The sequence below is a fragment of the Oncorhynchus gorbuscha genome, unplaced genomic scaffold (assembly GCF_021184085.1).
Source record: "Oncorhynchus gorbuscha isolate QuinsamMale2020 ecotype Even-year unplaced genomic scaffold, OgorEven_v1.0 Un_scaffold_1231, whole genome shotgun sequence".
Lineage (NCBI taxonomy): Eukaryota > Metazoa > Chordata > Actinopteri > Salmoniformes > Salmonidae > Oncorhynchus > Oncorhynchus gorbuscha.
Genome location: NW_025746068.1, coordinates 143,037 through 169,059, shown reverse-complemented (window position 1 = coordinate 169,059; position 26,023 = coordinate 143,037). Strand labels below are relative to the sequence as shown.

The window sequence follows — 26,023 nt, the reverse complement described above, 5'->3', positions numbered from 1 at the left end:
TAGTTAGTCCTCCCTGTCGGTCCATCTTTACATAGTTAGTCCTCCCTGTCGGTCCATCTTTACATAGTCAGTCCTCCCTGTCGGTCCATCTTTAATAATAATAATAATAATATATGCCATTTAGCAGACGCTTTTATCCAAAGCGACTTACATAGTTAGTCCTCCCTGTCGGTCCATCTTTGCATAGTTAGTCCTCCCTGTCGGTCCATCTTTACGTAGTTAGTCCTCCCTGTCGGTCCAGCTTTACATAGTTAGTCCTCCCTGTCGGTCCAGCTTTACATAGTTAGTCCTCCCTGTCGGTCCATCTTTACATAGTTAGTCCTCCCTGTCGGTCCATCTTTACATAGTTAGTCCTCCCTGTCGGTCCATCTTTACATAGTTAGTCCTCACTGTCGGTCCATCTTTACATAGTTAGTCCTCCCTGTCGGTCCATCTTTACATAGGTAGTCCTCCCTGTCGGTCCATATTTACATAGGTAGTCCTCCCTGTCGGTCCATCTTTACATAGTTAGTCCTCCCTGTCGGTCCATCTTTACATAGTTAGTCCTCCCTGTCGGTCCATCTTTACATAGTTAGTCCTCCCTGTCGGTCCATCTTTACATAGTTAGTCCTCCCTGTCGGTCCATCTTTACATAGTTAGTCCTCCCTGTCGGTCCATCTTTACATAGTTAGTCCTCCCTGTCGGTCCATCTTTACATAGTTAGTCCTCCCTGTCGGTCCATCTTTACATAGTTAGTCCTCCCTGTCGGTCCATCTTTACATAGTTAGTCCTCCCTGTCGGTACATCTTTACATAGTTAGTCCTCCCTGTCGGTCCATCTTTACATAGTTAGTCCTCCCTGTCGGTCCATCTTTAATAATAATAATATATGCCATTTAGCAGACGCTTTTATCCAAAGCGACTTACATAGTTAGTCCTCCCTGTCGGTCCATCTTTACATAGTTAGTCCTCCCTGTCGGTCCATCTTTACATAGTTAGTCCTCCCTGTCGGTCCATCTTTGCATAGTTAGTCCTCCCTGTCGGTCCATCTTTACGTAGTTAGTCCTCCCTGTCGGTCCAGCTTTACATAGTTAGTCCTCCCTGTCGGTCCAGCTTTACATAGTTAGTCCTCCCTGTCGGTCCATCTTTACATAGTTAGTCCTCCCTGTCGGTCCATCTTTACATAGTTAGTCCTCCCTGTCGGTCCATCTTTACATAGTTAGTCCTCACTGTCGGTCCATCTGTACATAGTTAGTCCTCCCTGTCGGTCCATCTTTACATAGGTAGTCCTCCCTGTCGGTCCATATTTACATAGGTAGTCCTCCCTGTCGGTCCATCTTTACATAGTTAGTCCTCCCTGTCGGTCCATCTTTACATAGTTAGTCCTCCCTGTCGGTCCATCTTTACATAGTTAGTCCTCCCTGTCGGTCCATCTTTACATAGTTAGTCCTCCCTGTCGGTCCATCTTTACATAGTTAGTCCTCCCTGTCGGTCCATCTTTACATAGTTAGTCCTCCCTGTCGGTCCATCTTTACATAGTTAGTCCTCCCTGTCGGTCCATCTTTACATAGTTAGTCCTCCCTGTCGGTCCATCTTTACATAGTTAGTCCTCCCTGTCGGTACATCTTTACATAGTTAGTCCTCCCTGTCGGTCCATCTTTACATAGTTAGTCCTCCCTGTCGGTCCATCTTTACATAGTTAGTCCTCCCTGTCGGTCCATCTTTACATAGTTAGTCCTCCCTGTCGGTCAATCTCTACATAGTTAGTCCTCCCTGTCGGTCCATCTTTACATAGTTAGTCCTCCCTGTCGGTCCATCTTTACATAGTTAGTCCTCCCTGTCGGTCCATCTTTACATAGTTAGTCCTCCCTGTCGGTCCATCTTTACATAGTTAGTCCTCCCTGTCGGTCCATCTTTACATAGTTAGTCCTCCCTGTCGGTCCATCTTTACATAGTTAGTCCTCCCTGTCGGTCCATCTTTACATAGTTAGTCCTCCCTGTCGGTCCATCTTTACATAGTTAGTCCTCCCTGTCGGTCCATCTTTACATAGTTAGTCCTCCCTGTCGGTCCATCTTTACATAGTTAGTCCTCCCTGTCGGTCCATCTGTACATAGTTAGTCCTCCCTGTCGGTCCATCTTTACATAGTTAGTCCTCCCTGTCGGTCCATCTTTACATAGTCAGTCCTCCCTGTCGGTCCATCTTTAATAATAATAATAATAATATATGCCATTTAGCAGACGCTTTTATCCAAAGCGACTTACATAGTTAGTCCTCCCTGTCGGTCCATCTTTGCATAGTTAGTCCTCCCTGTCGGTCCATCTTTACGTAGTTAGTCCTCCCTGTCGGTCCAGCTTTACATAGTTAGTCCTCCCTGTCGGTCCAGCTTTACATAGTTAGTCCTCCCTGTCGGTCCATCTTTACATAGTTAGTCCTCCCTGTCGGTCCATCTTTACATAGTTAGTCCTCCCTGTCGGTCCATCTCTACATAGTTAGTCCTCCCTGTCGGTCCATCTTTACATAGTTAGTCCTCCCTGTCGGTCCATCTTTACATAGGTAGTCCTCCCTGTCGGTCCATATTTACATAGGTAGTCCTCCCTGTCGGTCCATCTTTACATAGTTAGTCCTCCCTGTCGGTCCATCTTTACATAGTTAGTCCTCCCTGTCGGTCCATCTTTACATAGTTAGTCCTCCCTGTCGGTCCATCTTTACATAGTTAGTCCTCCCTGTCGGTCCATCTTTACATAGTTAGTCCTCCCTGTCGGTCCATCTTTACATAGTTAGTCCTCCCTGTCGGTCCATCTTTACATAGTTAGTCCTCCCTGTCGGTCCATCTGTACATAGTTAGTCCTCCCTGTCGGTCCATCTTTACATAGTTAGTCCTCCCTGTCGGTCCATCTTTACATAGTTAGTCCTCCTGTCGGTCCATCTTTACATAGTTAGTCCTCCCTGTCGGTCCATCTTTAATAATAATAATATATGCCATTTAGCAGACGCTTTTATCCAAAGCGACTTACATAGTTAGTCCTCCCTGTCGGTCCATCTTTACATAGTTAGTCCTCCCTGTCGGTCCATCTTTACATAGTTAGTCCTCCCTGTCGGTCCAGCTTTACATAGTTAGTCCTCCCTGTCGGTCCATCTTTGCATAGTTAGTCCTCCCTGTCGGTCCATCTTTACGTAGTTAGTCCTCCCTGTCGGTCCAGCTTTACATAGTTAGTCCTCCCTGTCGGTCCAGCTTTACATAGTTAGTCCTCCCTGTCGGTCCATCTTTACATAGTTAGTCCTCCCTGTCGGTCCATCTTTACATAGTTAGTCCTCCCTGTCGGTCCATCTTTACATAGTTAGTCCTCACTGTCGGTCCATCTGTACATAGTTAGTCCTCCCTGTCGGTCCATCTTTACATAGGTAGTCCTCCCTGTCGGTCCATATTTACATAGGTAGTCCTCCCTGTCGGTCCATCTTTACATAGTTAGTCCTCCCTGTCGGTCCATCTTTACATAGTTAGTCCTCCCTGTCGGTCCATCTTTACATAGTTAGTCCTCCCTGTCGGTCCATCTTTACATAGTTAGTCCTCCTGTCGGTCCATCTTTACATAGTTAGTCCTCCCTGTCGGTCCATCTTTACATAGTTAGTCCTCCCTGTCGGTCCATCTTTACATAGTTAGTCCTCCCTGTCGGTCCATCTTTACATAGTTAGTCCTCCCTGTCGGTCCATCTTTACATAGTTAGTCCTCCCTGTCGGTACATCTTTACATAGTTAGTCCTCCCTGTCGGTCCATCTTTACATAGTTAGTCCTCCCTGTCGGTCCATCTTTACATAGTTAGTCCTCCCTGTCGGTCCATCTTTACATAGTTAGTCCTCCCTGTCGGTCAATCTCTACATAGTTAGTCCTCCCTGTCGGTCCATCTTTACATAGTTAGTCCTCCCTGTCGGTCCATCTTTACATAGTTAGTCCTCCCTGTCGGTCCATCTTTACATAGTTAGTCCTCCCTGTCGGTCCATCTTTACATAGTTAGTCCTCCCTGTCGGTCCATCTTTACATAGTTAGTCCTCCCTGTCGGTCCATCTTTACATAGTTAGTCCTCCCTGTCGGTCCATCTTTACATAGTTAGTCCTCCCTGTCGGTCCATCTTTACATAGTTAGTCCTCCCTGTCGGTCCATCTTTACATAGTTAGTCCTCCCTGTCGGTCCATCTTTACATAGTTAGTCCTCCCTGTCGGTCCATCTGTACATAGTTAGTCCTCCCTGTCGGTCCATCTTTACATAGTTAGTCCTCCCTGTCGGTCCATCTTTACATAGTCAGTCCTCCCTGTCGGTCCATCTTTAATAATAATAATAATAATATATGCCATTTAGCAGACGCTTTTATCCAAAGCGACTTACATAGTTAGTCCTCCCTGTCGGTCCATCTTTGCATAGTTAGTCCTCCCTGTCGGTCCATCTTTACGTAGTTAGTCCTCCCTGTCGGTCCAGCTTTACATAGTTAGTCCTCCCTGTCGGTCCAGCTTTACATAGTTAGTCCTCCCTGTCGGTCCATCTTTACATAGTTAGTCCTCCCTGTCGGTCCATCTTTACATAGTTAGTCCTCCCTGTCGGTCCATCTTTACATAGTTAGTCCTCACTGTCGGTCCATCTTTACATAGTTAGTCCTCCCTGTCGGTCCATCTTTACATAGGTAGTCCTCCCTGTCGGTCCATATTTACATAGGTAGTCCTCCCTGTCGGTCCATCTTTACATAGTTAGTCCTCCCTGTCGGTCCATCTTTACATAGTTAGTCCTCCCTGTCGGTCCATCTTTACATAGTTAGTCCTCCCTGTCGGTCCATCTTTACATAGTTAGTCCTCCCTGTCGGTCCATCTTTACATAGTTAGTCCTCCCTGTCGGTCCATCTTTACATAGTTAGTCCTCCCTGTCGGTCCATCTTTACATAGTTAGTCCTCCCTGTCGGTCCATCTTTACATAGTTAGTCCTCCCTGTCGGTCCATCTTTACATAGTTAGTCCTCCCTGTCGGTACATCTTTACATAGTTAGTCCTCCCTGTCGGTCCATCTTTACATAGTTAGTCCTCCCTGTCGGTCCATCTTTAATAATAATAATATATGCCATTTAGCAGACGCTTTTATCCAAAGCGACTTACATAGTTAGTCCTCCCTGTCGGTCCATCTTTACATAGTTAGTCCTCCCTGTCGGTCCATCTTTACATAGTTAGTCCTCCCTGTCGGTCCAGCTTTACATAGTTAGTCCTCCCTGTCGGTCCAGCTTTACATAGTTAGTCCTCCCTGTCGGTCCAGCTTTACATAGTTAGTCCTCCCTGTCGGTCCATCTTTACATAGTTAGTCCTCCCTGTCGGTCCATCTTTACATAGTTAGTCCTCCCTGTCGGTCCATCTTTACATAGTTAGTCCTCCCTGTCGGTCCATCTTTACATAGTTAGTCCTCCCTGTCGGTACATCTTTACATAGTTAGTCCTCCCTGTCGGTCCATCTTTACATAGTTAGTCCTCCTGTCGGTCCATCTTTAATAATAATAATATATGCCATTTAGCAGACGCTTTTATCCAAAGCGACTTACATAGTTAGTCCTCCCTGTCGGTCCATCTTTACATAGTTAGTCCTCCCTGTCGGTCCATCTTTACATAGTTAGTCCTCCCTGTCGGTCCAGCTTTACATAGTTAGTCCTCCCTGTCGGTCCAGCTTTACATAGTTAGTCCTCCCTGTCGGTCCAGCTTTACATAGTTAGTCCTCCCTGTCGGTCCATCTTTACATAGTTAGTCCTCCCTGTCGGTCCATCTTTAATAATAATAATATATGCCATTTAGCAGACGCTTTTATCCAAAGCGACTTACATAGTTAGTCCTCCCTGTCGGTCCATCTTTGCATAGTTAGTCCTCCCTGTCGGTCCATCTTTACGTAGTTAGTCCTCCCTGTCGGTCCAGCTTTACATAGTTAGTCCTCCCTGTCGGTCCAGCTTTACATAGTTAGTCCTCCCTGTCGGTCCATCTTTACATAGTTAGTCCTCCCTGTCGGTCCATCTTTACATAGTTAGTCCTCCCTGTCGGTCCAGCTTTACATAGTTAGTCCTCCCTGTCGGTCCAGCTTTACATAGTTAGTCCTCCCTGTCGGTCCAGCTTTACATAGTTAGTCCTCCCTGTCGGTCCAGCTTTACATAGTTAGTCCTCCCTGTCGGTCCAGCTTTACATAGTTAGTCCTCCCTGTCGGTCCAGCTTTACATAGGTAGTCCTCCCTGTCGGTCCATATTTACATAGGTAGTCCTCCCTGTCGGTCCATCTTTACATAGTTAGTCCTCCCTGTCGGTCCATCTTTACATAGTTAGTCCTCCCTGTCGGTCCATCTTTACATAGTTAGTCCTCCCTGTCGGTCCATCTTTACATAGTTAGTCCTCCCTGTCGGTCCATCTTTACATAGTTAGTCCTCCCTGTCGGTCCATCTTTACATAGTTAGTCCTCCCTGTCGGTCCATCTTTACATAGTTAGTCCTCCCTGTCGGTCCATCTTTACATAGTTAGTCCTCCCTGTCGGTCCATCTTTACATAGTTAGTCCTCCCTGTCGGTACATCTTTACATAGTTAGTCCTCCCTGTCGGTCCATCTTTACATAGTTAGTCCTCCCTGTCGGTCCATCTTTAATAATAATAATATATGCCATTTAGCAGACGCTTTTATCCAAAGCGACTTACATAGTTAGTCCTCCCTGTCGGTCCATCTTTACATAGTTAGTCCTCCCTGTCGGTCCATCTTTACATAGTTAGTCCTCCCTGTCGGTCCAGCTTTACATAGTTAGTCCTCCCTGTCGGTCCAGCTTTACATAGTTAGTCCTCCCTGTCGGTCCAGCTTTACATAGTTAGTCCTCCCTGTCGGTCCATCTTTACATAGTTAGTCCTCCCTGTCGGTCCATCTTTACATAGTTAGTCCTCCCTGTCGGTCCATCTTTACATAGTTAGTCCTCCCTGTCGGTCCATCTTTACATAGTTAGTCCTCCCTGTCGGTACATCTTTACATAGTTAGTCCTCCCTGTCGGTCCATCTTTACATAGTTAGTCCTCCCTGTCGGTCCATCTTTAATAATAATAATATATGCCATTTAGCAGACGCTTTTATCCAAAGCGACTTACATAGTTAGTCCTCCCTGTCGGTCCATCTTTACATAGTTAGTCCTCCCTGTCGGTCCATCTTTACATAGTTAGTCCTCCCTGTCGGTCCAGCTTTACATAGTTAGTCCTCCCTGTCGGTCCAGCTTTACATAGTTAGTCCTCCCTGTCGGTCCAGCTTTACATAGTTAGTCCTCCCTGTCGGTCCATCTTTACATAGTTAGTCCTCCCTGTCGGTCCATCTTTAATAATAATAATATATGCCATTTAGCAGACGCTTTTATCCAAAGCGACTTACATAGTTAGTCCTCCCTGTCGGTCCATCTTTGCATAGTTAGTCCTCCCTGTCGGTCCATCTTTACGTAGTTAGTCCTCCCTGTCGGTCCAGCTTTACATAGTTAGTCCTCCCTGTCGGTCCATCTTTACATAGTTAGTCCTCCCTGTCGGTCCATCTTTACATAGTTAGTCCTCCCTGTCGGTCCATCTTTACATAGTTAGTCCTCCCTGTCGGTCCATCTTTACATAGTTAGTCCTCCCTGTCGGTCCAGCTTTACATAGTTAGTCCTCCCTGTCGGTCCATCTTTACATAGTTAGTCCTCCCTGTCGGTCCATCTTTACATAGTTAGTCCTCCCTGTCGGTCCATCTTTAATAATAATAATATATGCCATTTAGCAGACGCTTTTATCCAAAGCGACTTACATAGTTAGTCCTCCCTGTCGGTCCATCTTTGCATAGTTAGTCCTCCCTGTCGGTCCATCTTTACGTAGTTAGTCCTCCCTGTCGGTCCAGCTTTACATAGTTAGTCCTCCCTGTCGGTCCAGCTTTACATAGTTAGTCCTCCCTGTCGGTCCATCTTTACATAGTTAGTCCTCCCTGTCGGTCCATCTTTACATAGTTAGTCCTCCCTGTCGGTCCATCTTTACATAGTTAGTCCTCACTGTCGGTCCATCTTTACATAGTTAGTCCTCCCTGTCGGTCCATATTTACATAGGTAGTCCTCCCTGTCGGTCCATCTTTACATAGTTAGTCCTCCCTGTCGGTCCATCTTTACATAGTTAGTCCTCCCTGTCGGTCCATCTTTACATAGTTAGTCCTCCCTGTCGGTCCATCTTTACATAGTTAGTCCTCCCTGTCGGTCCATCTTTACATAGTTAGTCCTCCCTGTCGGTCCATCTTTACATAGTTAGTCCTCCCTGTCGGTACATCTTTACATAGTTAGTCCTCCCTGTCGGTCCATCTTTACATAGTTAGTCCTCCCTGTCGGTCCATCTTTAATAATAATAATATATGCCATTTAGCAGACGCTTTTATCCAAAGCGACTTACATAGTTAGTCCTCCCTGTCGGTCCATCTTTACATAGTTAGTCCTCCCTGTCGGTCCATCTTTACATAGTTAGTCCTCCCTGTCGGTCCAGCTTTACATAGTTAGTCCTCCCTGTCGGTCCAGCTTTACATAGTTAGTCCTCCCTGTCGGTCCAGCTTTACATAGTTAGTCCTCCCTGTCGGTCCATCTTTACATAGTTAGTCCTCCCTGTCGGTCCATCTTTAATAATAATAATATATGCCATTTAGCAGACGCTTTTATCCAAAGCGACTTACATAGTTAGTCCTCCCTGTCGGTCCATCTTTGCATAGTTAGTCCTCCCTGTCGGTCTATCTTTACATAGTTAGTCCTCCCTGTCGGTCCAGCTTTACATAGTTAGTCCTCCCTGTCGGTCCAGCTTTACATAGTTAGTCCTCCCTGTCGGTCCATCTTTACATAGTTAGTCCTCCCTGTCGGTCCATCTTTACATAGTTAGTCCTCCCTGTCGGTCCATCTTTACATAGTTAGTCCTCCCTGTCGGTCCATCTTTACATAGTTAGTCCTCCCTGTCGGTCCATCTTTACATAGTTAGTCCTCCCTGTCGGTCCATCTTTACATAGTTAGTCCTCCCTGTCGGTCCATCTTTACATAGTTAGTCCTCCCTGTCGGTCCATCTTTACATAGTTAGTCCTCCCTGTCGGTCCATCTTTACATAGTTAGTCCTCCCTGTCGGTCCATCTGTACATAGTTAGTCCTCCCTGTCGGTCCATCTTTACATAGTTAGTCCTCCCTGTCGGTCCATCTTTACATAGTCAGTCCTCCCTGTCGGTCCATCTTTAATAATAATAATAATAATATATGCCATTTAGCAGACGCTTTTATCCAAAGCGACTTACATAGTTAGTCCTCCCTGTCGGTCCATCTTTGCATAGTTAGTCCTCCCTGTCGGTCCATCTTTACGTAGTTAGTCCTCCCTGTCGGCTTTACCAGTCCTCCCTTTCCAGCTTTACATAGTTAGTCCTCCCTGTCCAGCTTTACATAGTTAGTCCTCCCTGTCGGTCCATCTTTACATAGTTAGTCCTCCCTGTCGGTCCATCTTTACATAGTTAGTCCTCCCTGTCGGTCCATCTTTACATAGTTAGTCCTCACTGTCGGTCCATCTTTACATAGTTAGTCCTCCCTGTCGGTCCATCTTTACATAGGTAGTCCTCCCTGTCGGTCCATATTTACATAGGTAGTCCTCCCTGTCGGTCCATCTTTACATAGGTAGTCCTCCCTGTCGGTCCATATTTACATAGGTAGTCCTCCCTGTCGGTCCATCTTTACATAGTTAGTCCTCCCTGTCGGTCCATCTTTACATAGTTAGTCCTCCCTGTCGGTCCATCTTTACATAGTTAGTCCTCCCTGTCGGTCCATCTTTACATAGTTAGTCCTCCCTGTCGGTCCATCTTTACATAGTTAGTCCTCCCTGTCGGTCCATCTTTACATAGTTAGTCCTCCCTGTCGGTCCATCTTTACATAGTTAGTCCTCCCTGTCGGTCCATCTTTACATAGTTAGTCCTCCCTGTCGGTCCATCTTTACATAGTTAGTCCTCCCTGTCGGTACATCTTTACATAGTTAGTCCTCCCTGTCGGTCCATCTTTACATAGTTAGTCCTCCCTGTCGGTCCATCTTTAATAATAATAATATATGCCATTTAGCAGACGCTTTTATCCAAAGCTTTACATAGTTAGTCCTCCCTGTCGGTCCATCTTTACATAGTTAGTCCTCCCTGTCGGTCCATCTTTACATAGTTAGTCCTCCCTGTCGGTCCAGCTTTACATAGTTAGTCCTCCCTGTCGGTCCAGCTTTACATAGTTAGTCCTCCCTGTCGGTCCATCTTTACATAGTTAGTCCTCCCTGTCGGTCCATCTTTACATAGTTAGTCCTCCCTGTCGGTCCATCTTTACATAGTTAGTCCTCCCTGTCGGTCCATCTTTACATAGTTAGTCCTCCCTGTCGGTCCATCTTTACATAGTTAGTCCTCCCTGTCGGTACATCTTTACATAGTTAGTCCTCCCTGTCGGTCCATCTTTACATAGTTAGTCCTCCCTGTCGGTCCATCTTTAATAATAATAATATATGCCATTTAGCAGACGCTTTTATCCAAAGCGACTTACATAGTTAGTCCTCCCTGTCGGTCCATCTTTACATAGTTAGTCCTCCCTGTCGGTCCATCTTTACATAGTTAGTCCTCCCTGTCGGTCCAGCTTTACATAGTTAGTCCTCCCTGTCGGTCCAGCTTTACATAGTTAGTCCTCCCTGTCGGTCCAGCTTTACATAGTTAGTCCTCCCTGTCGGTCCATCTTTACATAGTTAGTCCTCCCTGTCGGTCCATCTTTACATAGTTAGTCCTCCCTGTCGGTCCATCTTTACATAGTTAGTCCTCCCTGTCGGTCCATCTTTACATAGTTAGTCCTCCCTGTCGGTCCATCTTTACATAGTTAGTCCTCCCTGTCGGTCCATCTTTACATAGTTAGTCCTCCCTGTCGGTCCATCTTTACATAGTTAGTCCTCCCTGTCGGTCCATCTTTAATAATAATAATATATGCCATTTAGCAGACGCTTTTATCCAAAGCGACTTACATAGTTAGTCCTCCCTGTCGGTCCATCTTTACATAGTTAGTCCTCCCTGTCGGTCCATCTTTACATAGTTAGTCCTCCCTGTCGGTCCAGCTTTACATAGTTAGTCCTCCCTGTCGGTCCAGCTTTACATAGTTAGTCCTCCCTGTCGGTCCAGCTTTACATAGTTAGTCCTCCCTGTCGGTCCATCTTTACATAGTTAGTCCTCCCTGTCGGTCCATCTTTAATAATAATAATATCCCATTTAGCAGACGCTTTTATCCAAAGCTTTACATAGTTAGTCCTCCCTGTCGGTCCATCTTTGCATAGTTAGTCCTCCCTGTCGGTCTATCTTTACATAGTTAGTCCTCCCTGTCGGTCCAGCTTTACATAGTTAGTCCTCCCTGTCGGTCCAGCTTTACATAGTTAGTCCTCCCTGTCGGTCCATCTTTACATAGTTAGTCCTCCCTGTCGGTCCATCTTTACATAGTTAGTCCTCCCTGTCGGTCCATCTTTACATAGTTAGTCCTCCCTGTCGGTCCATCTTTACATAGTCAGTCCTCCCTGTCGGTCCATCTTTAATAATAATAATAATAATATATGCCATTTAGCAGACGCTTTTATCCAAAGCGACTTACATAGTTAGTCCTCCCTGTCGGTCCATCTTTGCATAGTTAGTCCTCCCTGTCGGTCCATCTTTACGTAGTTAGTCCTCCCTGTCGGTCCAGCTTTACATAGTTAGTCCTCCCTGTCGGTCCAGCTTTACATAGTTAGTCCTCCCTGTCGGTCCATCTTTACATAGTTAGTCCTCCCTGTCGGTCCATCTTTACATAGTTAGTCCTCCCTGTCGGTCCATCTTTACATAGTTAGTCCTCACTGTCGGTCCATCTTTACATAGTTAGTCCTCCCTGTCGGTCCATCTTTACATAGGTAGTCCTCCCTGTCGGTCCATATTTACATAGGTAGTCCTCCCTGTCGGTCCATCTTTACATAGTTAGTCCTCCCTGTCGGTCCATCTTTACATAGTTAGTCCTCCCTGTCGGTCCATCTTTACATAGTTAGTCCTCCCTGTCGGTCCATCTTTACATAGTTAGTCCTCCCTGTCGGTCCATCTTTACATAGTTAGTCCTCCCTGTCGGTCCATCTTTACATAGTTAGTCCTCCCTGTCGGTCCATCTTTACATAGTTAGTCCTCCCTGTCGGTCCATCTTTACATAGTTAGTCCTCCCTGTCGGTCCATCTTTACATAGTTAGTCCTCCCTGTCGGTACATCTTTACATAGTTAGTCCTCCCTGTCGGTCCATCTTTACATAGTTAGTCCTCCCTGTCGGTCCATCTTTACATAGTTAGTCCTCCCTGTCGGTCCATCTTTACATAGTTAGTCCTCCCTGTCGGTCCATCTTTACATAGTTAGTCCTCCCTGTCGGTCCATCTTTACATAGTTAGTCCTCCCTGTCGGTCCATCTTTACATAGTTAGTCCTCCCTGTCGGTCCATCTTTACATAGTTAGTCCTCCCTGTCGGTCCATCTTTACATAGTTAGTCCTCCCTGTCGGTCCATCTTTACATAGTTAGTCCTCCCTGTCGGTCCATCTTTACATAGTTAGTCCTCCCTGTCGGTCCATCTTTACATAGTTAGTCCTCCCTGTCGGTACATCTTTACATAGTTAGTCCTCCCTGTCGGTACATCTTTACATTATATGCTACTGTAGCGATCACTTCCATCTAGTCATCATGTATTAGCTACTGTTGTTCATTCTTATTAATCTTCTGCTAGTAATACATTTACGCATGTCATCATGTATGCTTGTACATAGAGAGTATGCAGGCATCTTCTACCCTGATGAGACTCACTCTGCTACAGTAGTTTTAGTGAGAGTGGGTCATATCTACCACCATGATGCTGCCCAAATGCTGTTGTTATCACATTGGACCTTAGTGGGGAAGCTGACACTGTGATTACTAATCAAGGTTAGCTATAATTTCAGCTGTGTTGGATGGGATGTTAATACTAGCATTACCTAGCATGTGGTGGTCTTACTATAGTTTCAGCTGTGTTGGATGGCATGTTGATACTAGCATTACCTAGCATGTGGTGGTCTTACTATAGTTTCAGCTGTGTTGGATGGCATGTTGATACTAGCATTACCTAGCATGTGGTGGTCTTACTATAGTTTCAGCTGTGTTAGATGGCATGTTGATACTAGCATTACCTAGCATGTGGTGGTCTTACTATAGTTTCAGCTGTGTTGGATGGGATGTTGATACTAGCATTACCTAGAATGTGGTGGTCTTACTATAGTTTCTGCTGTGTTGGATGGCATGTTGATACTAGCATTACCTAGCATGTGGTGGTCTTACTATAGTTTCAGCTGTGTTGGATGGCATGTTGATACTAGCATTACCTAGCATGTGGTGGTCTTACTATAGTTTCTGCTGTGTTGGATGGCATGTTGATACTAGCATTACCTAGCATGTGGTGGTCTTATTATAGTTTCTGCTGTGTTGGATGGCATGTTGATACTAGCATTACCTAGCATGTGGTGGTCTTACTATAGTTTCAGCTGTGTTGGATGGCATGTTGATACTAGCATTACCTAGCATGTGGTGGTCTTATTATAGTTTCTGCTGTGTTGGATGGCATGTTGATACTAGCATTACCTAGCATGTGGTGGGCTTACTAAACACCTGAAGGAGCAGAGCTAATGAATAGTTCAACATATTTCTACATGAAATGTAATCAAATCTGGAAATGACAAAATCTTATAGAAAAATAGCAGAAGCATAATCTATCCCATTTATCATCTATATGCAAACTGTATTTATCATCTATATACATACTGTATTTATCATTAGGATAACCATCTAAATTCCAGCATTCACTCAAAGGTTAAAGGTCATTGTCTGGAAAACCTAATAGATAAGAAAGCATAATGATAGTAAGAGAATAACATTGTGAGGCCTAGCTTTGGTTTCATGCTGTTGCTCTTCAGTCCAGGTTCTGTGGTGGTTCTCTTCAGTCCAGGTTCTGTTGTGGTTCTCTTCAGTCCAGGTTCTGTGGTGGTTCTCTTCAGTCCAGGTTCTGTTGTGGTTCTCTTCAGTCCAGGTTCTGTGGTGGTTCTCTTCACTCAAGGTTCTGTGGTGTTTCTCTTTAGTCCAGGTTCTGTGGTGGTTCTCTTCAGGACGGGTAGTAGTTCTCATAATCGGAGGGATCAGCATATATCTGAGGGATTGTGACAGTGGGGGAGTCCCTCACATTCTGAAATAAGACACTGAATGAGCACATTACACACCACTCCGTAACATTTTTGTAGACACACACACACACACTAAACACACTTACTGCCAGGGTGTCATACTCTGGTGACCTGGTCTTCATGTTCAGAGCTGTGTACGTCTCACTGTTAGGATCAGGATGGACACTCTGTGGAGAGAGAGAGTTGTCACGGTAACAGTGAAAATAGTATGAGAGAGACTGTTGTGATACAGTAGATTAATGTCACCAGGTGTGGAGGTGTAATCTGAAAACAAGACTCCCTAAATTTTATCAGCATATCGATTGCGCAACCAGGGGTGGTAAAACCTTGGATCATTGTTACTCTAACTTCCGCGACCATCTTTAAGGCCCTGCCCCGCCCCCTTTCGGAAAAGCTGACCACGACTCCATTTTGCTGATCCCTGCCTACAGACAGAAATTAAAACAAGAGGCTCCCACGCTGAGGTCTGTCCAACGCTGGTCAGAACAAGCTGACTCTACACTCCAAGACTGCTTCCATCACGTGGACTGGGACATGTTTCGTCCTCCCAGATGGGAATATTGACGAATACGCTGATTCGGTGTGCGAGTTCATTAGAACGTTAGCCTCGAAGATGTCGTTCCCATAGCAACGATAAAAACATTCCCAAACCAGAAACCGTGGATTGATGGCAGCATTCGTGTGAAACTGAAAGCGCGAACCACACTGCTTTTAATCAGGGCAAGGTGTCTGGCAACATGACTGAATACAAACAGTGCAGCTATTCCTCCGTAAGGCTATCAAACAAGCTAAGCGTCAGTACAGAGACAAAGTGGAATCTCAATTCAATGGCTCAGACACAAGAGGCATGTGGCAGGGTCTACAGTCAATCACGGACTACAAGATGAAATCCAGCCCAGTCACGGACCAGGATGTCTTGCTCCCAGGCAGACTAAATAACTTTTTTGCCCGCTTTGAGGACAATACAGTGCCACTGACACGGCCTGCAACGGAAACATGCAGTCTCTCCTTCACTGCAGCCGAGGTGAGTAAGACATTTAAACGTGTTAACCCTCGCAAGGCTGCAGGCCCAGACGGCATCCCCAGCCGCGCCCTCCGAGCATGCGCAGACCAGCTGGCCGGTGTGTTTACTCAATCCCTATACCAGTTGCTGTTCCACATGCTTCAAGAGGGCCACCATTGTTCCTGTTCCCAAGAAAGCTAAGGTAACTGAGCTAAACGACTACCGCCCGTAGCACTCACTTCCGTCATCATGAAGTGCTTTGAGAGACTAGTCAAGGACCATATCACCTCCACCCTACCTGACACCCTAGACCCACTCCAATTTGCTTACCGCCCAAATAGGTCCACAGACGATGCAATCTCAACCACACTGCACACTGCCCTAACCCACCTGGACAAGAGGAATACCTATGTGAGAATGCTGTTCATCGACTACAGCTCGGCATTCAACACCATAGTACCCTCCAAGCTCGTCATCAAGCTCGAGACCCTGGGTCTCGACCCCGCCCTGTGCAACTGGGTACTGGACTTCCTGACGGGCCGCCCCCAGGTGGTGAGGGTAGGCAACAACATCTCCTCCCCGCTGATCCTCAACACGGGGGTCCCACAAGGGTGCGTCCTGAGCCCTCTCCTGTACTCCCTGTTCACCCACGACTGCGTGGCCACGCACGCCTCCAACTCAATCATCAAGTTTGCGGACGACACAACAGTGGTAGGCTTGATTACCAACAACGACGAGACGGCCTACAGGGAGGAGGTGAGGGCCCTTGGAGTGTGGTGTCAGGAAAATAACCTCACACTCAACGTCAACAAAACTAAGGAGATGATTGTGGACTTCAGGAAACAGCAGAGGGAACACCCCCCTATCTACATCGATGGAACAGTAGTGGAGAGGGTAGCTAGTTTTAAGTTCCTCGGCATACACATCACAGACAAACTGAATTGGTCCACTCACACTGACAGCGTCGTGAAGAAGGCGCAGCAGCGCCTATTCAACCTCAGGAGGCTGGAAAAATTCGGCTTGTCACCAAAAGCACTCACAAACTTCTACAGATGCACAATCGAGAGCATCCTGGCGGGCTGTATCACCGCCTGGTACGGCAACTGCTCCGCCCTCAACCGTAAGGCTCTCCAGAGGGTAGTGAGGACTGCACAACGCATCACCGGGGGCAAACTACCTGCCCTCCAGGACACCTACACCACCCGTTGTTACAGGAAGGCCATAAAGATCATCAAGGACATCAACCACCCGAACCACTGCCTGTTCACCCCGCTATCATCCAGAAGGCGAGGTCAGTACAGGTGCATCAAAGCTGGGACCGAGAGACTGAAAAACAGCTTCTATCTCAAGGCCATCAGACTGTTAAATAGCCACCACTAACATTGAGTGGCTGCTGCCAACACACTGTCATTGACACTGACCCAACTCCAGCCATTTTAATAATGGGAATTGATGGAAATGATGTAAATATATCACTAGCCACTTTAAACAATGCTACCTTATATAATGTTACTTACCCTACATTATTCATCTCATATGCATATGTATATACTGTACTCTACAACATCGACTGCATCCTTATGTAACACATGTATCACTAGCCACTTTAACTATGCCACTTTGTTTACTTTGTCTACACACTCATCTCATATGTATATACTGTACTCAATACCATCTACTGTATGCTGCTCTGTACCATCACTCATTCATATATCCTTATGTACATGTTCCTTATCCCCTTACACTGTGTATAAGACAGTAGTTTTTTTTGGAATTGTTAGTTAGATTACTTGTTGGTTATCACTGCATTGTCGGAACTAGAAGCACAAGCATTTCGCTACACTCGCATTAACATCTGCTAACCATGTGTATGTGACAAATAAAATTTGATTTGATTTGATTTGATTTGATATAGTCACCTGTATCCCTGTTGTGGCATCACTTCCTGCTGTGGATCTCCTGTAAAGTGGGACAGAGTGAATTCTGCTCTCTAGTGACCACTAGTGGAAGTTTATATGTTACTAATACAGTTTTGCACATGAATGAATTAATATATTAATGCATTCACAACAAGTGCTATGCATTTGCATCAGAGTGCTAAGGGGAATTTATAAAACATTTGAAAAAATTCTGTCACCTGAACCACATGAGTCCAGAGAGACAGAGGATGAGAACCAGAACAACCACTATGATTCCTACAGCTGCAGTCAGAACTGATGTTTGTTTCCCTATAATAAAATATGGATGACATGAGTACATGGTAATACAGGACTGTAATGGTGTTCCTATGAACTGACAATGAATATACACTAACAAAGGACATTTATACTATAATCAGCCACTATACCAAACATTAGGAACACCTTCCTAACAAGTGACATCAAAGGGGGATCAAAGCTTCACCTGGTCAGTCTGTCTATGCCATGGAAAGAACAGGTGTTCTTAATGTTTTGTGCACTCAATGTTTAATGATAAAAAGCCATATTAAAAGTATTAACATTAGAATGAACCATGCAGTTTTGTATAGAAGTATTGAAGATGTAACTTTACCTGCTACAATGATCATCAGAGCTGTAGAGTTCATAGATCCTCTTCCATTCTGGGCCTCACAGTAATATTCTCCTCTGTCCTCAGAGATGATGTTAGTGATGCTGTAACTCTGTCCTGATGCTTTTGGTGAGGTTACGTTCTTCTTGTACCAGGTGTATTTGTCCACAGGTGGGTTGGCATCACTGCTGCAGGTCAGAGTCACTGAACTGCCCTCCACTATTTCACCAGAGGGACTGACTGACACTGAGGTGTCCTTTGGTCCATCTGGTGGACAATATGTAACACATTGTTCATACATAGAGCTTTACATGAGGAGCATCATGGAACTTGGATTTATGATTAAAATAAATTAAATATGAATATAAATATGTATAACTTAGACAATAATGTAACAATACAGTGTTTGTGAAGTACTTGTAGTTACTACAGTAATGAGATTAGTACATTCATCGAACTTGGACATAGATTGAAATAATAGATAGAATAGATGAGAGAAGATGTTACTAAAAGAATACAACTGGAGATGTATCACACATCCTCACATGTGACAGTGAGAGTCTCTTCAGCAGAGGGGAGATCCTCATGTCCTTCTACAGAACAGGAGTATCTGCCTGCATCCTCACTGCTGACTGGGTTTAGGAACAGACTGGTAGATTGGTTGGTTACATGTCCATTCTTGTACCAGATGTAGGTGGGGTTGTCACTCAGAGTACAGGTGGTGCTACAGGTCAGTGTCACCTTCTGTCCCTCTGTCACAGTGGCAGGAGTCACCTTCACCTGCAGACCTAAATGAAAGAGGATTAAAACACTGAGTACGTCATAAAGTAATCGTTTGCAGTATTGATAGGATGTGACCTGCAGTGTTACCTGTGACAGTCAGAGTTGTTCCAGGGAAGGTGGGCTCCCAGGTTGTCTGATCTGTTCTGAATCTAAACTTATACTCATCTGAATCCTCCTCTCTCAGGTCTGTGATTCTCAGGATGGAGTCACTCTGCATATTTCCAAGGTACTCCACACGACCTCCATACCCCGGGCTCAGGATTTGAGACGCCTCATCAAGTTTTCCTTTTGTATACCAGATTGTTTCAGAGACTGTATGACCACTGGGATAAGTATAAGAGCAGGATATGTCCACTGATGTCCCCTTCAAGGTACAGATCCTCTGATGGGTGTAAGTCACGTGGAAATAACTGTGACCCTCAACAGCTGAAACACAAGTACATTTTTCAAATGGTGTCAGTATTTAGAACTGTAAAATCAACCATCATTAATCTAAATGGAATTGTAGCTCTACCTCATGTCTGTTTCACTAAACATCAACCATCATTAATCTAAATGGAATAGTAGCTCTATCTCATGTCTGTTTCACTAAACATCAACCATCATTAATCTAAATGGAATAGTAGCTCTATCTCATGTCTGTTTCACTAAGCATCAACCATCATTAATCTAAATGGAATAGTAGCTCTATCTCATGTCTGTTTCACTAAACATCAACCACCATTAATCTAAATGGAATAGTAGCTCTATCTCATGTCTGTTTCACTAAACATCAACCATCATTAATCTAAATGGAATAGTAGCTCTATCTCATGTCTGTTTCACTAAACATCAACCATCATTAATCTAAATGGAATAGTAGCTCTATCTCATGTCTGTTTCACTAAACATCAACCATCATTAATCTAAATGGAATAGTAGCTCTATCTCATGTCTGTTTCACTAAGCATCAACCATCATTAATCTAAATGGAATAGTAGCTCTACCTCATGTCTGTTTCACTAAACATCAACCATCATTAATCTAAATGGAATAGTAGCTCTATCTCATGGCTGTTTCACTAAGCATCAACCATCATTAATCTAAATGGAATAGTAGCTCTATCTCATGTCTGTTTCACTAAGCATCAACCATCATTAATCTAAATGGAATAGTAGCTCTATCTCATGTCTGTTTCACTAAACATCAACCATCATTAATCTAAATGGAATAGTAGCTCTATCTCATGTCTGTTTCACTAAACATCAACCACCATTAATCTAAATGGAATAGTAGCTCTATCTCATGTCTGTTTGACTAAACATCAACCACCATTAATCTAAATGGAATAGTAGCTCTATCTCATGTCTGTTTCACTAAGCATCAACCATTTAATCTAAATGGAATAGTAGCTCTATCTCATGTCTGTTTCTAAACATCAGTTTCTAAATGGAATGGATTGTCTGTTTCACGAAGGGGACCATCATTAATCTAAATGGAATAGTACTCTATCTCATGTCTGTTCCTGTATCAGATTAATCTAAATGGAATAGGTTATCTCAGTCAGACTAAACATCAACCACCATTAATCTAAATGGAATAGTGCTCTATCTCATGTCTGTTTCACTAAGCATCAACCATCATTAATCTAAATGGAATAGTAGCTCTATCTCATGTCTGTTTCACTAAGCATCAACCATCATTAATCTAAATGGAATAGTAGCTCTATCTCATGTCTGTTTCACTAAACATCAACCACCATTAATCTAAATGGAATAGTAGCTCTATCTCATGTCTGTTTGACTAAACATCAACCACCATTAATCTAAATGGAATAGTAGCTCTATCTCATGTCTGTTTCACTAAGCATCAACCATCATTAATCTAAATGGAATAGTAGCTCTATCTCATGTCTGTTTCACTAAACATCAACCACCATTAATCTAAATGGAATAGTAGCTCTATCTCATGTCTGTTTGACTAAACATCAACCACCATTAATCTAAATGGAATAGTAGCTCTATCTCATGTCTGTTTCACTAAACATCAACCACCATTAATCTAAATGGACATAGTAGCTCTATCTCATGTCTGTTTCAAAACATCAACCACCATTAATCTAAATGGAATAGTAGCTCTATCTCACTTCAAAATCTAAATGGAATAGTAGCTCTATTATTTCACAATGTCAACCATCATTAATCTAAATGGATAGTAGCTCTATCTCATGTCTGTTTCACTAAACATCAACCATCATTAATCTAAATGGAATAGTAGCTCTATCTCATGTCTGTACTAAACATCAACCATCATTAATCTAAATGGAATAGAGCTCTATCTCATGTCTGTTTCACTAAGCATCAACCATCATTAATCTAAATGGAATAATCTATCACTGTACCTAAACATCAACAGACAAAGGAATGATTAAACAGATCAACACTTAATAAATATAATATCACTGTACCTGTAACAAATGAATAGAGTGATTAAACAGATCAACACTATATATAATATCACTGTACCTGTAACAGACAGAGTGATTAAACAGATCAACACCTGTTCCCGATCCTTCCCCTATAATCCCTATTTCTTCCTTTGTTTTCCTTCCTGTCCTGTCGGATCCTTGTATGACAGAGTGTTTGTGTACAGATCAGATGCTGCGTGGTGAGCAGGTGTAATCTGCTATCACTGCCTTCCCGAGGCTACCTGTAACAGACAGAGTGATTAAACAGATCAACACTATATATAATATCACTGTTTCCTGTAACAGAATCAAAGGAATGATTAAACAGATCAACACTATATATAATATGTCACTGTAAACATCAACCACCATTAATCAAATGACAGAGCTGTGTCTCATGTCTGTTTCACTTAATCTAAATGGAATAGTAGCTCTATCAGATCAACACAACCATATATAATATCACTGTACCTGTAACAGACAGACCGAGGATTAAACAGATCAACACTATATATAATATCACAGCAGTACCTGTAACAGACCAGACAGTGATTAAACAGATCAACACTATATATAATATCACTGTACCTGTAACAGACAGAGTGATTAAACAGATCAAACACTATATATAATATCACTGTACCTGTAAGAGAGACAGAGAGTGATTAAACAGATCAAAGACTAAATAACCTAATAAGACCAGCAGAGGGAAACTGTAACAGACAGACAAGTGATTAAACAGATCAACACTATATATAATATCACTGTACCTGTAACAGACAGAGTGATTAAACAGATCAACACTATAAATATAATATCACTGTACCTGTAACAGACAGAGTGATTAAACAGATCAACACTATATATAATATCACTGTACCTGTAACAGACAGAGTGATTAAACAGATCAACACTATATATAATATCACTGTACCTGTAACAGACAGAGTGATTAAACAGATCAACACTATATATAATATCACTGTACCTGTAACAGACAGAGTGATTAAACAGATCAACACTAGTGGTCATATATATATCACTGTACCTGTAACAGACAGAGTGATTAAACAGATCAACACTATATATAATATCACTGTACCTGTAACAGACAGAGTGATTAAACAGATCAACACTATATATAATATCACTGTACCTGTAACAGACAGAGTGATTAAACAGATCAACACTATATATAATATCACTGTACCTGTAACAGACAGAGTGATTAAACAGATCAACACTATATATAATATCACTGTACCTGTAACAGACAGAGTGATTAAACAGATCAACACTATATATAATATCACTGTACCTGTAACAGACAGAGTGATTAAACAGATCAACACTATATATAATATCACTGTACCTGTAACAGACAGAGTGATTAAACAGATCAACACTATATATAATATCACTGTACCTGTAACAGACAGAGTGATTAAACAGATCAACACTATATATAATATCACTGTACCTGTAACAGACAGAGTGATTAAACAGATCAACACTATATATAATATCACTGTACCTGTAACAGACAGAGTGATTAAACAGATCAACACTATATATAATATCACTGTACCTGTAACAGACAGAGTGATTAAACAGATTAACACTATATATAATATCACTGTACCTGTAACAGACAGAGTGATTAAACACATCAACACTATATATAATATCACTGTACCTGTAACAGACAGAGTGATTAAACAGATCAACACTATATATAATATCACTGTACCTGTAACAGACAGAGTGATTAAACAGATCAACACTATATATAATATCACTGTACCTGTAACAGACAGAGTGATTAAACAGATCAACACTATATATAATATCACTGTACCTGTAACAGACAGAGTGATTAAACAGATCAACACTATATATAATATCACTGTACCTGTAACAGACAGAGTGATTAAACAGATCAACACTATATATAATATCACTGTACCTGTAACAGACAGAGTGACTCCAGGATCACCAGTATATTTCCCTCCAGTCTGATCTGTTATGAATCTGAACTTGTACGTAGCTGAGTCACTTTCTCTCAGGTCTGTGATTGTCAGGGTGTTTCCATTCATCTTATCACTACGGTACGTCACACGACCTTTGTGGTCTGGGTCCTTTCTCAGATTTACATAATTCTCCACATCATACTTTTTGATGAACCAGAAGGTTGTTGTGACTTTATGCCAACTGGGATATGTGTAAGAGCAGGACATCTCCACTGATGACCCCTTCAAGGTACAGATACTCTGAGTGGTGTAAGTAACACTCCAGCCATTCTGACTCAGTACCACTGAAACACAGTTAGACATCACAAGGACGTTACATTAAGTTCAAGTTCCATTGTTGCTGAGTTGAGACATAGATACTCTTTGGTTGAGTGTGAATGGAAACCACAGATAAGATTCACTCAGTGAGGTGAGAAAGACAACTGTTTAAAGGGAAGTGGAGACATAAAACATGGTTATGTTTTAGAAATATCTGTAGTTTGACAAACTGGGCAACTAAAATATAAGAATGAGACCGTACCTGCTACAGACCAGAGAAAGACCACCAGAGAAAGACGACCACCTGCTGTTCTCAAGACCATTGTTGCATCTCCAACCCTGCAGTCTTAGAAACATAAACAACAACTCTCTCTATAGCTGGTGAATAACTCCACATGATACATTGAAGTAGAAACTGTAAATGGGGTTCAGGGCCTCATTACTGAAAATGAACCAGGCTCATATTGTATTGTGTTGTATTGTGCTATATGGTTGTCTATGTGAATACTGTCTGTCTGTAAGTCTATTCCACTATGTATGTAATGTGTGTGATGTGTTGCCTGTCTGTCTATTTAAGATGACATGATGTATGATGCATAAACTACTTATCTAATGGATACAATAAAGTCATCATCATCATCATCATTATAAACAACACCAACAGCGTATTGAACAGGTCTGTATAGCTGGTGAATAACTCCACCTGATACGTTGTATTACTGTAAACACATATTTATACATTGATCGTTCTGAAGCTGTTTTATTCTCAGAACCCCAATTATAGGAGGATAAATGTTCAATCCTCTACGGTCCATCAAGCTGTACAGCAGCCTAAAGAATGACCACCAGGTTCAATGATAACTCCTATCCCCAAGCTGTGAGGCTAAACAGAAGTCACACACACACACACACACACACACACACACACACACACACACACACACACACACACACACACACACACACACACACACACACACACACACACACACACACACACACACACACACACACACACACACACACACACACACACACTGCAGTATTACAATGTTTGTCTGCATGTCTTTTTTATCCTGGTTAATCATCTCATCACTATGTAGATCAACACTCCTACACTGAGACACTTTATGAATACTGACCCTGATGTAACAACCAAAACACAGCTCAAAACGTAACAACAAGTAAAATGATACATTACCCTTCAAGTATATGACTTATGACTAAAAACAAATAACCAAAAACTATTTTTCCAGATAATGTCAAGAGTACTTACAGACTGAAGGGGAGAGGTCCTGTACAGTGAGTCAACTGACTGGTAGTGAGTGGCAACTGCTAGTAAGTGTGAGTTCTGTGGTTGATACATATGCTGAGACAGAACTGTCCTTTCCTTCCTCTTTAAGTCATTAACATGCATGACGACGAGACCAGCACATCAGATAAGGGAAGTTAATGTATTAAAATGGGTCCTACATTTCTATAATGGACAAAATGTCCCCCATTTCCACTTTCATTTAAATACAGCACCATGTTAACAATATGTTGAGTATTCTATATGGAATGTTTATAATATCTTAGAATGTGTTGCCTTGTCCCTCTGAGTTCTACATGGAACAGGTCAAAGTTCCATTTGGTCAGTTCCATGATGTCATTTCTATTCATTCTATTCTACTAACCCATTTAATGTACACTCCTCATCAGCTGCATCAAAGACCCTGCACAGACCCCCTTTAGTGTCTACAACATGGTTGTTGTAGAGGCGTTGGCCTGGGCAATAACCCCTCAAGATTCTAATGATGACATCATCTCCATCATCTAACATCAATAATCAAACATGTTTCACAGCTCAGGCCGAGGGGGCGGGGGAAGGAAATCAGAGGATCACTCCTCTTCACTTTGATTGACACTTACTCCTACTGTGTGTCCAGTGTGCTGTCTGTGCTGTGTGTCAGAGGACTACAAAAGCGGTGACACCCTCCCAACAGCCCCATTCTCTCCAAGCTTCCTGTTCCCTTTTCAGGTAGCTACACAGTCCCTCCTCCCCTTCCTCAATCTTCATATTTATTATTCTGTCATTCCTTCTCTTCTTCCTTAATCTGTCATATCCGGACGGTACGTGGTGTTCAGGGTTGTAAGGGTTGTCAGGGTTTCCTGTCTCTTCCTCTCTGGTCAGGCTTCTGTTTGAAGCAACACCTGTCACCATAGAAACAGCCGGTGGTCCTCCAGAAGAAACACTCGTCACCATTGATGGGAGCCATCTTCCTGGTCCTGGGAGAGAGAGAGACAAACAGTATGAAAACACAAGCACCTGCACCTGTGTGTAACTGACGGGAGACTCTGGCAGCTCAGGACAGGAGGAAGATTCTGGCAGCTCTGGACAGGCTCGGGAGCACCTGTAGGGAGGAGACGGAGAGACAGCCTGGTGCAGGGGGCTGCCACCGGAGGGCTGGTGCGTGGAGGCGAGCCTGCCCAACCCTATCTGGCTGAATGCCGTAGCCAGGCCAGTGCGGCGAGGTGGAATAGCCCGCACCGGACTGTGCTGCTGCCTTCTCATACCACCGCCTCTCGGCTTCAAATCAAATCAAATCAAATCAAATTTTATTTGTCACATACACATGGTTAGCAGATGTTAATGCGAGTGTAGCGAAATGCTTGTGCTTCTAGTTCCGACAATGCAGTGATAACCAACAAGTAATCTAACTAACAATTCCA

The 26,023-nt window shown here is 43.3% G+C and overlaps 1 protein-coding gene and 1 long non-coding RNA gene across 2 annotated transcripts; both read right to left on the bottom strand.

Annotated features, from left to right (window-relative positions):
- Window positions 1-14,005: 14,005 nt before the first annotated feature.
- LOC124021832 (B-cell receptor CD22-like) lies at window positions 14,006-19,880 on the bottom strand. The gene is made up of 7 exons (XM_046336970.1): window positions 18,665-19,880; window positions 18,340-18,582; window positions 17,798-18,061; window positions 17,385-17,475; window positions 17,167-17,206; window positions 14,331-14,411; window positions 14,006-14,246 (listed from the first exon to the last, which is right to left on the bottom strand). Exons 1-7 carry the CDS (start codon window positions 18,792-18,794, stop codon window positions 14,166-14,168), a joined length of 930 nt encoding a protein of 309 aa, XP_046192926.1. The 5' UTR covers window positions 18,795-19,880; the 3' UTR covers window positions 14,006-14,165.
- Window positions 19,881-22,905: 3,025 nt separating this feature from the next.
- LOC124021834 lies at window positions 22,906-25,078 on the bottom strand. Its single transcript, XR_006836319.1, has 3 exons — window positions 24,588-25,078; window positions 23,574-23,657; window positions 22,906-23,337 (listed from the first exon to the last, which is right to left on the bottom strand). It is a non-coding gene; the product is annotated as an uncharacterized LOC124021834 (long non-coding RNA).
- Window positions 25,079-26,023: the final 945 nt, after the last annotated feature.

Coding starts and splice junctions, on each gene's coding strand:
- LOC124021832 (XM_046336970.1), bottom strand. CDS start 18,794: ATGCAGAGTGACTCCATCCTGAGAATCACAGACCTGAGAGAGGAGGAT. Junction 18,062..18,339: donor AGAGACTCTCACTGTCACAT/GTGAGGATGTGT, acceptor ATTGTCCACCAG/ATGGACCAAAGGACACCTCA. Junction 14,412..17,166: donor ATGCCACAACAGGGATACAG/GTGACTATATCA, acceptor CTCTCTCCACAG/AGTGTCCATCCTGATCCTAA.